Below are 13,639 nucleotides of genomic sequence, written 5' to 3'. Positions count from 1 at the left end.
AGAGTGCTGCAATGAACAAACAAGTGCAGATGTCACTTCGACTATACATTTTTGCCTCTCTGGGATATATTTCCAGGAGTGGTATTGCTGGGTCAAATGGGAACTCAATTTCTAATTTTTTGAGAATCGTCCATACTGTTTTCCAGAAGGGCTGAACCAGTTGACATTCCCACCAACAGTGAAGGAGTGTCCCTTTCTCGCCACATCCATGCCAGCATCGGTTGCTTTTGTTCTTTTGAATGTGGGCCAGTCTCTGAAGTGTGAGATGGTATCTCATTGTGGTTTTGATCTGCATCTCCCTGATGATTAATGATGTAGAGAATTTTCTCATGTGCTTTTTTGTCATTCGGATTTCTTCTTTGAGAAAGTTTCTGTTCATTTCATTGCCCCATTTTTGGATGGGGTTGGATGTTTTCTTCTTGTGGAGTTTAACCAGTATTTTGTATATCCTGGATATCAACCCCTTGTCAGATGTATATTCGGCGAATATCCTTTCCCATTCTGTAGACTGTCTTTGTATTTTGGTCACTGTTTCTTTGGAGGTGCAGAAGCTTCTTAGTTTAAGATAGTCCCATTTATCTATCTCTGTTTTCACTTACTCGGCCAGTGGCGTGGCATCTTTGAAGATACCATTAGCTTCAATGTCATGGAGGGTTTTGCCAACTTTGTCTTCAATGTACCTTAAGGTTTCTGGTCTGATGTTGAGGTCTTTAATCCATTTTGATCTTACTTTTGTACATGGTGTTAGGCAGAGTTCTGAGCCCATTTTTTTGTATGTAGCCGTCCAGTGATGCCAGCACAATTTATTAAAGAGGCTTTCCTTACTCCACTTCACATTACTTGCACCTTTATCAAAGATTAGATGATCATATGATTGAGGGGAGATGTCAGTGTATTCAACCCTGTTCCATTGGTCTGCAGTTCTGCCTTTGTTCCAGTACCATGCTGTTTTAATTATTACTGCTTTGTAGTACAGTTTGAAGTTCGGGAGGTTGATTCCTCCCATTTTCTTTTTCCCAAGAATTGCTTTAGCTAATCGTGGGGGCTTACTGTTACATATAAATTTCAGGAGAGTTTGCTCCATTTCTTTGAAGAATGTCATGGGTATCCTTATAGGGATTGCATTGAATTTTTACAATGCTTTCGGTAGTATTTCCATTTTGACAATGTTAAGTCTCCCGACCCATGAGCAGGGGATATCTTTCCATTTCCTCATGTCTTCTTTTATTTCCTGAAGTAGCGTTTTGTAGTTTTCTTTGTACAGGTCCTTTACTTCCTTAGTTAAGCTGATTCCTAGGTACTTGATTTTCTGGGGCACAATTGTGAACGGGATTGTTTTTTTCATGTAGCTTTCCTCTCTCTCACTGTTTGCGTATAGGAAAGCCATGGACTTTTGGGTATTGATTTTATAGCCTGCAACTTTACTATACGAGTCTATTGTTTCTAGGAGTTTTTTGGTGGAGGTTATTGGGTTCTCTAAGTAGAGTATCATATCATCTGCGAATAGTGAGAGCTTGATTCCTTCCTTTCCTACCTGAATGCCCTTAATATCCTTTTCTTGCCTAATCGCTATTGCAAGTACTTCCAGTACTATATTGAACAGCAGTGGAGAGAGTGGGCATCCCTGTCTCGTCCCTGATCTTAGAGGGAAGGCTCTCAGTTTTTCCCCATTGAGGATGATGCTTGCTGTAGGCTTGTGGTAGATGGCTCTAATTATGTTGAGGAAGGTCCCCTCTATACCCATTTTGGGTAGGGTTTTCATCATAAAGGGGTGCTGGATCTTGTCAAATGCTTTCTCTGCATCTATTGATATAATCATATGCTTTTTATCTTTTCTTTTGTTAATATGATGGATTATGTTGATTGATTTTCGAATGTTAAACCATCCTTGCATCCCTGGGATGAATCCTACTTGGTCATGGTGTATGATCTTTTTGATGAGTAGTTGGATTCTATTTGCTAGTAGTTTGTTGAGGATCTTTGCATCTGTGTTCATCAGGGATATCGGTCTGTAATTCTCTTTCTTTGTGGTATCTCTGTCTGCTTTTTTTTTAATAGTTTATTTCTTTATTGAATCACTGTGGGAAAAGTTACAGAGCTTTCGGGTTTAGGTCTCAGTCATGTAAGTATCAAACACATTTCCCTTTACCAATACTTATTTTTAACCGTGAACCCCAATAGAACCCCACCTCCCACCCCTCCCAATTCCTGTGACGCAGATGAGTTCTAGTTAATACTCTATCTACTTTGACTAGATACATTGTTTTGATAGAAGATACACAATTATTGTTTAAAGTTTACGACCCCCCCCCAATCAGATATGCTGAAACAGTGTTGTGAAATGATTTGCTTTCTACAGTTTGGTTTAAGAACAAAATGATGTCGCGCGGCCGCATGGCCGCGCGGTTTTGGATTTCTGCTGTTTCACTTATTAACCCTGGAAGTATTTCTATTAAAAGTTAGATAGTTAAGAGATTGGTTTCTGTGCTCTGGAGTCGTGGCCGTGCCGGAGAGCCGCTCGTGGGGGGCAGCTGGTGACCTCGGTCGGGCGTGAAGAACGGCCCAGAACGCCCCCCTTCCCATGAGGCCCCTGCTACCCCCCGCCCCCGGCTCAAACCTGCTGTCCACAAGGCTCCCGTGCAGCCGCCATCTTTCTTTCCAGAGAGGAGCGGGTGAGCGGGACAACACCCTTTCCCCTCCGGGCAGGCTTGGTGGCTCGGTTTAACACATAGTCCATTTGCTTTTCTGCTCCAAGCGGTTGGTTCTCTGTGCTAAGTCCTTGTCTCTCTGTCTGCTTTTGGTATCAGTGTGATATTTGCTTCGTAGAAACTGTTCGGAAGTGTTTTTGATATTTCAATTTCGTGGAAAAGCTTAAAGAGCATTGGGAGTAAGAACTCTTTAAAGATTTGGAAGAATTCATTAGTAAATCCATCCGGGCCAGGACTTTTGTGCTTGGGGAGACTTTTTATTACCATTTCAATTTCCTTGATGGTGATAGGTCTGTTCAGGTATTCCAGGTCTTCTTGGTTCAGCCTTGGGAGTCTGTAGGAGTCTAGGAATTTATCCATTTCCTCAAGGTTTTGATGTTCCGTGGCATAAAGCTTCTCAAAGTACTCCCTGAGGATCCTTTGAATTTCTGTAGTTTCTGTTGTAATGACCCCCTTTTCATTTCTGATTCGGTTTATTAGGGTTTTCTCTCTCCCCTTCTTTGTGAGCTTTGCTAGAGGCTTATCGATCTTGTTAATTTTCTCGAAGAACCAGCTCTTGGTTTCATTGATCTTTCGGATTGTTTTTTGGGTTTCCATCTCGTTAATCTCTGCTCTGAGTTTTATTATTTCCTTTCTCCTGTTCAGGTTGTGCTCATTTTTTTGGTCCTTCTCCAAGCTCTTTAGCTGTGAGGTTAGGTTACTTATGTGTGCTCGCTCCTCCTTCCTGAGGAATGCTTGTAGAGCTATAAACTTTCCTCTTAACACAGCTTTTGCTGTGTCCCATAAGTTTTGGTAACTCGTGTCCTCATTTTCATTCGTTTCTAGGAATCTTTTGATTTCCTCTTTGATTTCTTGTCTAATCCACTCGTTCTTCAATAGTGCACTGTTTAATTTCCAGGTGTTTGATTTAGTTTTCTGTTTTTTTGTGTGATTTACCTCTAATTTCAGCGCATTATGGTCTGAGAAGATTGTTAATACAATCTCTATCTTCTTAATTTTATGGAGGCATGTTTTGTGGCTCAGCATGTGGTCTATCTTGGAGAATGTTCCATGTACGCTTGAGAAGAATGTGTATTCAGCTTTTTGTGGATGAAGTGTCCTGTATATATCTACTAAGTCCCTTTATTCCATTGTTTCCCTCAAATGAAGGATGCCCTTGCTAAGCTTGAGTCTGGTTGATCTATCAAGAGGTGACAAAGCGGTGTTGAAGTCTCCCACTAGTATTGTGTTGCTATTGATGTCTTTTTCCAAATCTATGAGTAGTTGTTTTAAGTACTTTGCTCGTCTCTCATTAGGTGCATATACATTTATTATTGTAAGTTCTTCCTGTTGTACAGATCCTTTGATCAATAAGAAATGGCCTTCACTGTCTCTTATGACCTTCTTCACTCTGAAATCGATGTGGTCTGATATAAGGATGGCTACCCCAGCTTTTTTATGGGAGCTGTTTGCCTGTAGGATTGTTTTCCAGCCTTTGACTCTGAGTCTGTGTTTGCTTTGACTATTGAGATGTGTTTCTTGCAGGCAGCAGAATGTTGGGTTCAATTTTCTAATCCATCCTGCCACTCTATGTCTTTTAATTGGTGTGTTTAGCCCATTGACATTGAGAGAGATTATTGTTATGGGATTTTGTCCCATTGTTATGTTAAAATTTGGTGTATTTGAGGGGCCTTTCTTGCCTTAAAGTAGCCCATTTAGTTGTTCTTGTAACCATGGTTTTGAGTCTATGAAGTTCCTGAGCTGTTGTTTGTCTGTGAAACTGTGTGTTGTTCCTTCTATTATGAATGAGAGTCTTGCTGGGAAAAGTATTTTGGGGGAGGCATTTATTTCATTGAGTTTTTTTACTATGTCCCACCACTGTTTTCGGGCCATGAGGGTTTCATCAGAAAAATCAGCTGTGAATTTTAAGGATGCTCCTTTGTAAGAGATTTCTTTCTTCGATCTTGCTGCTTTCAGAATTTTGTCTCTGTCTAAGGTTTTGGTCATTTTGATCAGAATGTGTCTTGGGGTATTTTTATTCGGATTTCTTCTAGCTGGTACCCTTCGGGCCTCCTGAATGTGGTCACAAGTTTTCTTCAGCTCTGGAAATGTTGTAGCAATGATGTCTTTGACAGTTTCTTCTTCATCGAGGTTTTCTTCCTGTCCCTCTGGGACTCCAATAATTCTTATGTTACCCCTCTTGGCTTCATCACGATCTTCTCTTGCCATCTGTTCCCGAATTGTGAGTCTCTTTTCCATTTTCTGCTCTTTTCTAGAGAGTCTCTGAACTTCATCTTTGATCTCACTGATTCTGTTCTCAGCAGCTGTTACTCTGCTGCTGAGGTCTTCCACTGAGCTTTTCAATTCGCCTACAAGATTTTTCAGGTCTGACATTTCTGATTGCATTTTCCTCATTTCTGCCTTCAAATCCTCTTGTCTTCTATTGGCATTGCTTTCCATTGTTTCTTTTAGTTCCCTAAGCATCCTAAGTAGCTCCCTTCTGAATTCCTTGTCAGAGTGGTTGTCTAACACTACAGTACTGTTGGTGTCATCTGGGCTAGACTCTTCAATATGAAAGTTTGGTGGGCTTTTGCGTTGCTTTACCATTGTGAGAAGTGTGGTTTAGTCCTTCACGTTCACTGTTACTATTCTGCTTGATATGCAGTGTGAGTTAAGATAGGCTTATGAGTCATTGGCTACTGAGTTTCTAGTGGCTGAGCTAAACTAGAGAAGTTTCCATCTAAAAAGGTAGCTTATGGTTCCTATGGCATATGTAGTGGGAAAATATTTCGCGGCCGCATTAGCGGCCGCGGCTCCAGAAAGAGTCCCTGGCACTGGGCGAGGAGTTGGGAACGTCTCCTGCTTGGAATTGGAGCCGTTCAGCTTTGTTGCCCAGAGCTGGGCCTCCGTGCCCGTCCCACGCAGATCAGGGGAGAAAACCGGCTTTCTAGGAGCTGGATCTAGCTGCGCATGCCCAGAGAGGGTCCCAGGCCCTTGGGGGCGGGCTGTACCTGTTTGGAATTGGAGCCGTTCAGCTTTGTTGCCCAGAGCTGGGCCTCCGTGCCCGTCCCGCGCAGATCAGGGGAGAAAACCGGTTTTCTTGGAGCTGGATCTAGCGGCGCATGCCCAGAGAGGGTCCCAGGCCCTTGGGGGCGGGCTGTACCTGTTTGGAATTGGAGCCGTTCAGCATTGTTGCCCAGAGCTGGGCCTCCGTGCCCCAAATCTGGCACTTTTTAAGAAAATTCTCATGGCTAGGACAAAGGAGACGTTACTGGGGACCTACTCGAGGCAATCGACGAACAACAGGATGGTCATGATCGTGATCATGAAACTTCCCCCAGGTTGTTCAGTATATCCACCTAGTTATTTACAGTCCTTAAATAGGACTGTAAATATCACATTAATTGATATCATGATTTTGAAGTGTGTTAAATCTTTGAAAAAAAGAGCCACTATAAGACCACTTTGATATCTGCATATTAAGAGTATTAATAAAACTCTTGATCTTATTCGCCAATGTGGTTTGGCGCATGCCTCAGGCAACCGCAAGCGAACGTCCGAGCTCACAAAGCAGTGCAGAGATGCGATCAAGGAAGACCTCAAAGAGAGAAGAGCAGAAGTGCTGGTAGATGCGGCAGAAGTCGGGAAAAGTATTCATAACGCCCGCCTATCCTTCACCAACTACAAGACCAAGATGACTGCCCTCCAACGTCCTGATGGATCTATCACATCCTCCAGAACGGCAGTGGAGAAGATTATCCATGACTTCTACTCAAATCTCTTCAATAGCCATGTCCACTTGCTGATATACCAAATTCCACAGGATGGATATGTCGTTCCCAGTGTTCTCCCTTCTGAAATCCGACACGCCATTTTGTCAGTAAAGAAACAAATAGCACCCGGCCCAGACAAGGTCAGACCTGAACACCTGAAGCACCTGCCATCAGTACTCATCAATACACTGGCTCGGCTCTTCACACGCTACCTGTCTGAATGCAAGGTTCCGTCCTAATGGAAAACCAGCAGGACTGTATTACTGTTCAAGAAGGGAGACAACCATGACATTGGCAACTATCGCCCGATCTGCCTATTGTCTGTCATCTACAAGTTGTTCACTCGAGTCATCCTAAATAGGATTGGCAGAACACTAGATGAAGGACACTAGATGAAGAGCTATGCTTGGAATATCACGTTTCACTCAAATGAGAGAAAGAAGCCGGAGTTCCAACCATGCGAGCAAGCTGGGTTCTGCAAAGGATTCAGCACCATCGACCATATCCACACGATAGCCAAGCTCATTGAGGTTTCTCGGGAGTTCAAGATGCCGCTCTGTCTAACGTTCATTGATTTAAAGAAGGCCTTTGATTCTGTTGAGACAGAAGCGGTCATTGAAGCCCTAGCCAATCAGGGCATTCAAGCTCAATACATCAAGATCCTCCGTGAGCTGTATTACGGATTCACTACCAGGATCTCACCATTCTACAAAGAAGTAATTATTGATGTCAAGAGAGGGGTTCGGCAGGGTGATACCATTTCACAGAAACTCTTCAGTGTCACCCTCGAGAACATCATGCGATGACTGGAATGGGAAGGAATGGGAGTGAAGATAGATGGTCAGCAACTACAACACCTCCGCTTTGCTGATGACATTGTTTTAATAACACCGAACATCAGCCAAGCGGCACAAATGCTGGCCAACTTCGACCGTGAGTGTGGAAAGGTCGGACTACAGCTGAATTTTACAAAGACAATGTTTATGAGAAACAGCCTCATTCCTGACGCCCCATTCGCTCTCAACAGAACGACCATCTTCGAATGCAACAGCTATGTGTACCTAGGTCGAGAAGTCAACATGACAAATGACCTGGCACCCGAGCTGCACAAGAGGAAGAGAGCGGCTTGGAACGCCTTCAAGAACGTCGAAGAAATAGCTAAGAGGACGAAGAACCTCCAGCTCCAGGCACATCTCTTTGATTCCACTGTTCTTCCTGCATTAACATATGCCTCAGAGATCTGGGCCCTACGCAAGCAGGATGAGAACGCTATTAGGGTCTCCCAAAGAGGAATTGAAAGAGCTATGCTTGGAATATCACGTTTCACTCAAATGAGAGAAAGAATCCAGAGTTCCGACATCCGTCGACCATCAAGAATCAGGGATGTTGTCTTGTTTGCCAAGGTGTCAAAAATCAGATGGGCTGGTCACGTAATGAGATTTAAAGATGACCACTGGACTAGAGCTGTTACCGACTGGATTCCATGGGATGTCAAAAGACCGCGTGGCTGCCCACCTACCAGATGGTCAGACTTCTTCATCAAGATCATGAGCGATCGGTTTGAGGCTCTTCATGTTCCCAGAGGGAACAGACGCCATTGGGCTACACTCTCACGTGATAGGGACAAATGGAGATTTTACTGGCGCCCACTCGAGCAAATCGTCGATTAACAGGAAGTCAAGTGATCAAGTGATCAAGAATATTATATAGAAGCTATTTTAAACATAATATAATATATGAGAATATTTACCTGAAATGTATATCATCAAGCCATAATGTGCTGTTTAATCAAAAATGTGTCCTTCTCCCTCGCTCATGGTGTCTTCCCTAGTTCCCATTCCTTCCAAAGCAAAAGTTTTAGGAACCAGAGAGATGAGATAGTGCAGCACATAGAATGCTTGTTTGCACACATCCAACCAGGGTTGCATTCCCGGTATCCCATATGGTTCTCTGAATTCTGTTAGGAGTTATCCCTGAGCACAGAGTCATTAGGAAACCCTGGGCACCACCATATGCTGTGTTCTGCCCCGCCCCGCCCCCCTCCCCCCAAAACGTAAAAGTTTTATTTTTATTTATTTTTAAATTAAATCACTGTTAGATATACACAGTTATAAAGTTGTTCATGGTTTGGTTTCAATCATACAATATTCCAGCATGAGTCCTTTCACAAGTGTACATTTAACATCACCAATGTCCCCAGTTTCCCTCCCACCTCTACCACCTCTCAGTCTGCCTCTATGGCAGACAACAAATTTCAAGTTTTAATTTAATTTAATACAAATGGAGAATTTTCTGATACAATGGGTAAAATAAAAGGTAACTTTATATAACTTCTTGGATTTTAGAAGTAGAATTTTGCATCTCAGTGATAATGAAATATCTTTCCACCAGATTAGTCCTTTTAAGATTGAGAAAAATATATTTTGCTCGTTATAAAATGATTTAATTCCCCTCATTCAGGCAAAGAAAAAGTTGATATTCAAGAATATCTGAGTCAGTGGCAAGATGAACTTTCTAAAAAAGAAGAAAGCATTAAGGATTTACCAAGAATGAATCAGGTATAGTATTTTCAAGTAAAAAAGTTCTAAATATTTTTGGGGGAGGGCTGTTACACCAGCAGGCCCAGGGGCCGCTCCTGACTCAGTGTTCAGGGCCACTCTTGGTGGTACCCAGGGGACCATCTGATACCAAGACCAAACATGGACCTTCTGGGTGCAATATATTCACTCCAGCCCATTGAACTGTCTTGTGACCACAAAATTCTGAATTCTTATACTGTAAATATAGTTAACTAATCCACATAGTTTCTAAATTTCAGGTATAACATTTTTTGTAAACCTACAGTTGGGGTTTCTCTGGGAATAAATTCCCAAAGAATTACAATTCTAGACAGGCATACAGTCGTGTGAATTTTTTTTTCATTTTTTGGGGTTTTTTTGGAGGGGGAGTGGCAGGGTTTGAGCCACATGCCGGAATGCTCAGGAGTTACCCCTGACTCTGAACTCAGGAATTACTCCTTGCTGTGCTCAGGGTATCATAAGCAATGCTGACGATCAATCCCAGGTCAGCCATGTGCAAGGCAAGTGCCTTACCCACTGTACTATCTCTCCAGCTCCAGGAGCCACATTTTTAATAATTGTTTGCTTTAAATACTGATGTGCACTTAGTTTTTTAATATAGTTCCTCTGCTATGACATTTGCACCAATAAAATGTATATTTTAATTTTTATTTTGTGGTAGGGCGTTCGCCTTACAAGCGGCCAACAAGGCCGACCCAGGTTCGATTCCTCCGCCCCTCTCGGAGAGCCCGGCAAGCTACCGAGAGTATTCGATATGCCAGACACAGTAACAACAAAGCCTCCAATGGAGAAGTTACTGGGCCCGCTCGAGCAAATCGACGATCAACGGGAGGGCCTTTACCTTTACCTTTATTTATTTATTTATTACTTTTTGGGTTACACCCAGTGATGCACAGGGGTTATCCCTGGCTCATGCACTCAGGAATTACTCCTGGCACTACTCAGGGGACCATATAGGATGCTGGGAATCGAACCCGGGTCAGCCGCATGCAAGGCAAATGCCTTACCCGCTGTGCTATCACTCCAGCTCCTAAAATGTATATTTTTAATACCTTCCATTTTCACTTTAATTCAGTAATTTTTTTAGTGTCTGCTACATGAAATTCCCGATTCTAGGCACTAAAGCTAAGAAATTACTAAAATTAAATAAATAAGGATTCACTAATCATCTTGTATTTGAACCTGTTCAAATAATACTAATAATTACTACTGACACAAGTCTAAGCCCCTTATAGACTACTTAGTGTATGATAATAAATAGTAAGAATCATTCTGAAGAGATAGCACCATGTGTATAAAATCTCCGGGGGCGGCCAGGAGGAGGCCCCAGTGGCTCTTCCCCTAGCCACCCAGGTCATGGGGCAAACGGTGGAGGAAATGAGGGCCAAGCTGGTTGGTTGATCGGTTGCTGTTTATTCCATTCTCCCCACACGCCTGCCCCAGTCTCCCTTTTTAAATTTTATTTTGTTAATATTTGTTTTCGAGAGTATTCGATATGCCAGACACAGTAACAACAAAGTCTCCAATGGAGACGTTACTGGGCCCGCTCGAGCAAATCGACGATCAACGGGAGGGCCTTTACCTTTACCTTTACCTTTACAATATTTGTTTTATTTTTTTAAATTTTTATTAGTGAAACACCATGAGATACAGTTGTAGACTTACAAATTTTTGTGCTTGGGTTTCAGTTATACAAGTGGTACTACAGGGAAAGTATCATTCTAGTCTCACACTGCCCCCTCATTCCGGTCTCCTCCTGTCTCTCCCACTCATCTCTCTGCACTCCATCTTGCAGCCTGGGTGCTCTTTCTCCATGTGCCTGCTCCTGTATCCTTCTATATTCTTTTCCCTCTGTGCCCCTTGCTAGTCTCTCCACAGCCCATATTGCTGCCTTGCTCTCTCTCTCATCTCTCCAACTCTGTTTCTCTCTCCATCTCTCTTGTCACTCCAACTCCCCAGCATTCTGGGCCGACACTGCACCCAATCAAGTAGCCAAATCAACACAAGAAAGCCCTTCCTGAGGACCACCTAAGAGGTATTCCAAAGCCCTTCCTGACTGCCCATGGGCAAAATACCTCTTAAAGTGTTTTTCTCCTTTCCTCAGTCCAAAAACTCAATCAACATCTAATAACTGGTATTTTTCAGTTGACACATATTTCCTCTAAATGTTCATGAATTATCAGTTACAAGCCATGATATTTTTTCTGTTGGGCCTCAGCTTAGTTTTTAAAGAGAATCATGTCCAAATAGGCTTCTAAGAGCTGTTTTATTGTACTAGATAAATCACCGAACATTCTGTAATATAAATCATCATTGTTGAGTTGCCACTCATGTCTTCCAGGAACATCAAGAAAAATTTATTCATAAACCTTGCTTTAAGATCAGTTAACAAATAAATGACTTATATATAGGGAAATATAATACTTTGCCTAATTTTAAATATAGCACCTAACACTGAGCAGGTAAGCTATTGAGAAATTATTTTATATATAGATATATAGTCATATGTATACGTGTTTAATTATTATATATATATATAAAATGCATTGCTGTTAGGCCACAGATGAGAAGAAAATTTACATAAATTTTTCTTCCATGGTTTATAGCCATCTTTCTATAACCAGGATTTATTTGAGGACTAATTCTAATCAGTTCTAATTACTTGTGGTGAAAGTTATATGATCCAACTTCTATGTATTATACATAATCACTTTTGAGGTTTTTTTTTAATATTTTCTAAGTATAATGTTGATTATGATATTTTCAACTTGTGTCTTACAGTCACAATTTATTCAGTTTTCAAAGACCCTATTTAACTTATTTCACGGGGACCCTGAAGAAGAGTCATTATATCAAGCCATTGCTGTTGTAACCAACCTTTTACTCAGGATGGAAGAAGTTGGAAGAAAACTGCATAGCCCTCCACCATCAGCCAAAGGATTCTCTGAGATAGTTTGTGCTCCTGGAGGACCCGGGCTGGAGGAAACTGAGAGGCTATTAGAGAAAGATTCTTCCTCTCCCAAGGAAGAACCTCAGTGGTCATTTGCATTTGAACAGATTATTGCTTCTTTGTTGAATGAGCCAGCACTGGTGAGGTTTTTTGAGAAGCCCGTTGATGTAAAAGCTAAACTAGAAAATGCAAAGAGCTCTCAGTTAAATTGTAGAATTAAGATATAACATGAATTGCCTACTAATACAAGTAATTTTTTAAAGATATCTGTGAGTAGACATTCAAGGATTTATCTTGTTACCGATATGCTTGAAAGTTGTTGTTTTCTTTTTTTTAAAGGTATTAGGTATTCGGAAGCACAACAACTCGTTCCTTCATGGTGAACTCTAATTTTTATATCCTCCGATACAAATGTACTTTTTGTATTTCACATTATATGCTGTATCAGGGGAATAGGCTAAATGTTACCACCAGAGGGCACCATGATACCACTTTTAAAAATTACTAATCTGTGCTGCTATTTACATATGAATTGCTGATTATTTTGAAAATGTGGCATTGTATTTAAGTATTAGTAATGTTTATGTGCCATGTAGATAAAAGTTACTTACCAAATTGCCTCAATCCTATTAGAATGCTTTGGAAAACCAGGCTCTTAGATCTATAGCCTTAATTATCTACAAAATTACCATATGGAGGCCTCTTTTCAAGTAACCTCTTAGTAATAATACTGACTTTTTAAAGTTAGTGTTATTCAGTCTTCTAATAATAAAAGTTTTTAGTAAACGTGTTTGTTCTTAACTGAGTGATTCAGTAACTGATGACTTAACTGTTACTAGTAAAAAGTCAGGAGCTCAAAATTGTGGGCTGATGTAAGGAATACTGATATTGAATTTAGATTTACGCTGGATAACGCCAGCCTTTTCAGAAAGGGTAAGGAATGATTCAATTAACTGTATAGGTCTTTCGTTAGACTGATAAATTAGTTGAAATTTTGAGTACTGCCTCTTGTAACATTTGTCTCAGACTAGCTTGTGGCTGTTTTAGTTTTAGCTTTATATTTTAGATTTTTTTCACCAGTCATGTTTATGTTAGATAGACTGAATTATTGTATTAGCCTAGCAGGCCCATAGAGTTTATGTTTAAAGATTATTAAATTATTGGATTGCAGGTATCTAAAAAGCTTTGACTATCTGACTTAGATGTATAATTTCTATAAACTTTATGCATTTTACATTCCATTAATTACAATGAAAGTTCCTTTAGAAATAATGGGATTTTTAGCACTTTAAAGAAGAAAAAATATACAACGAACTACACCAGTCCAATTTCTGTGTTATTTCTTCAAGAAAATTAATTGTTAGGAAATTGTAAGGAGATATCATCCATTGGAGTTTTTTCTCTTCTGGTCTGATTCTTAAATAATATTCCCAAAAGGTCATATATTGCCAGATTTAGGGAAAATGCTCAATTTATATAGTGCACTACAAGCTAGTAGTGGATCCATGAGATCCTCTAGCCTCAGCCTCCCAAATAATCCCAGCACTTAAGGCACACATAACTGCACCCAGCCTTTGGAATTTTATTTTTTCTTCATATGCTTTGATTTTAAGCCCATTGGTGTTTTAGGCTGCATGCAGAGGACCCAGC

The 13,639-nt window shown here is 41.0% G+C and overlaps 1 protein-coding gene across 1 annotated transcript in view; it reads left to right on the top strand.

Annotated features, from left to right (window-relative positions):
* The window catches only part of TBC1D8B (TBC1 domain family member 8B), a 104,976-nt gene extending 92,760 nt beyond the window's left edge, over positions 1–12,216 (top strand). The window contains exons 20-21 of the mRNA XM_056125763.1: positions 8,921–9,018; positions 11,821–12,216. Coding sequence (XP_055981738.1) covers positions 8,921–9,018; positions 11,821–12,216 — 494 coding nt within the window. The remainder of the gene's footprint in view (positions 1–8,920; positions 9,019–11,820) is intronic.
* Positions 12,217–13,639: the final 1,423 nt, after the last annotated feature.

Source organism: Sorex fumeus, unplaced genomic scaffold (assembly GCF_029834395.1).
Source record: "Sorex fumeus unplaced genomic scaffold, SorFum_2.1 ptg000058l, whole genome shotgun sequence".
NCBI classification, from domain to species: domain Eukaryota; kingdom Metazoa; phylum Chordata; class Mammalia; order Eulipotyphla; family Soricidae; genus Sorex; species Sorex fumeus.
The sequence above is the reverse complement of the archived record's forward strand: the minus strand, read 5'-3'. Positions and strand labels throughout refer to the sequence as shown.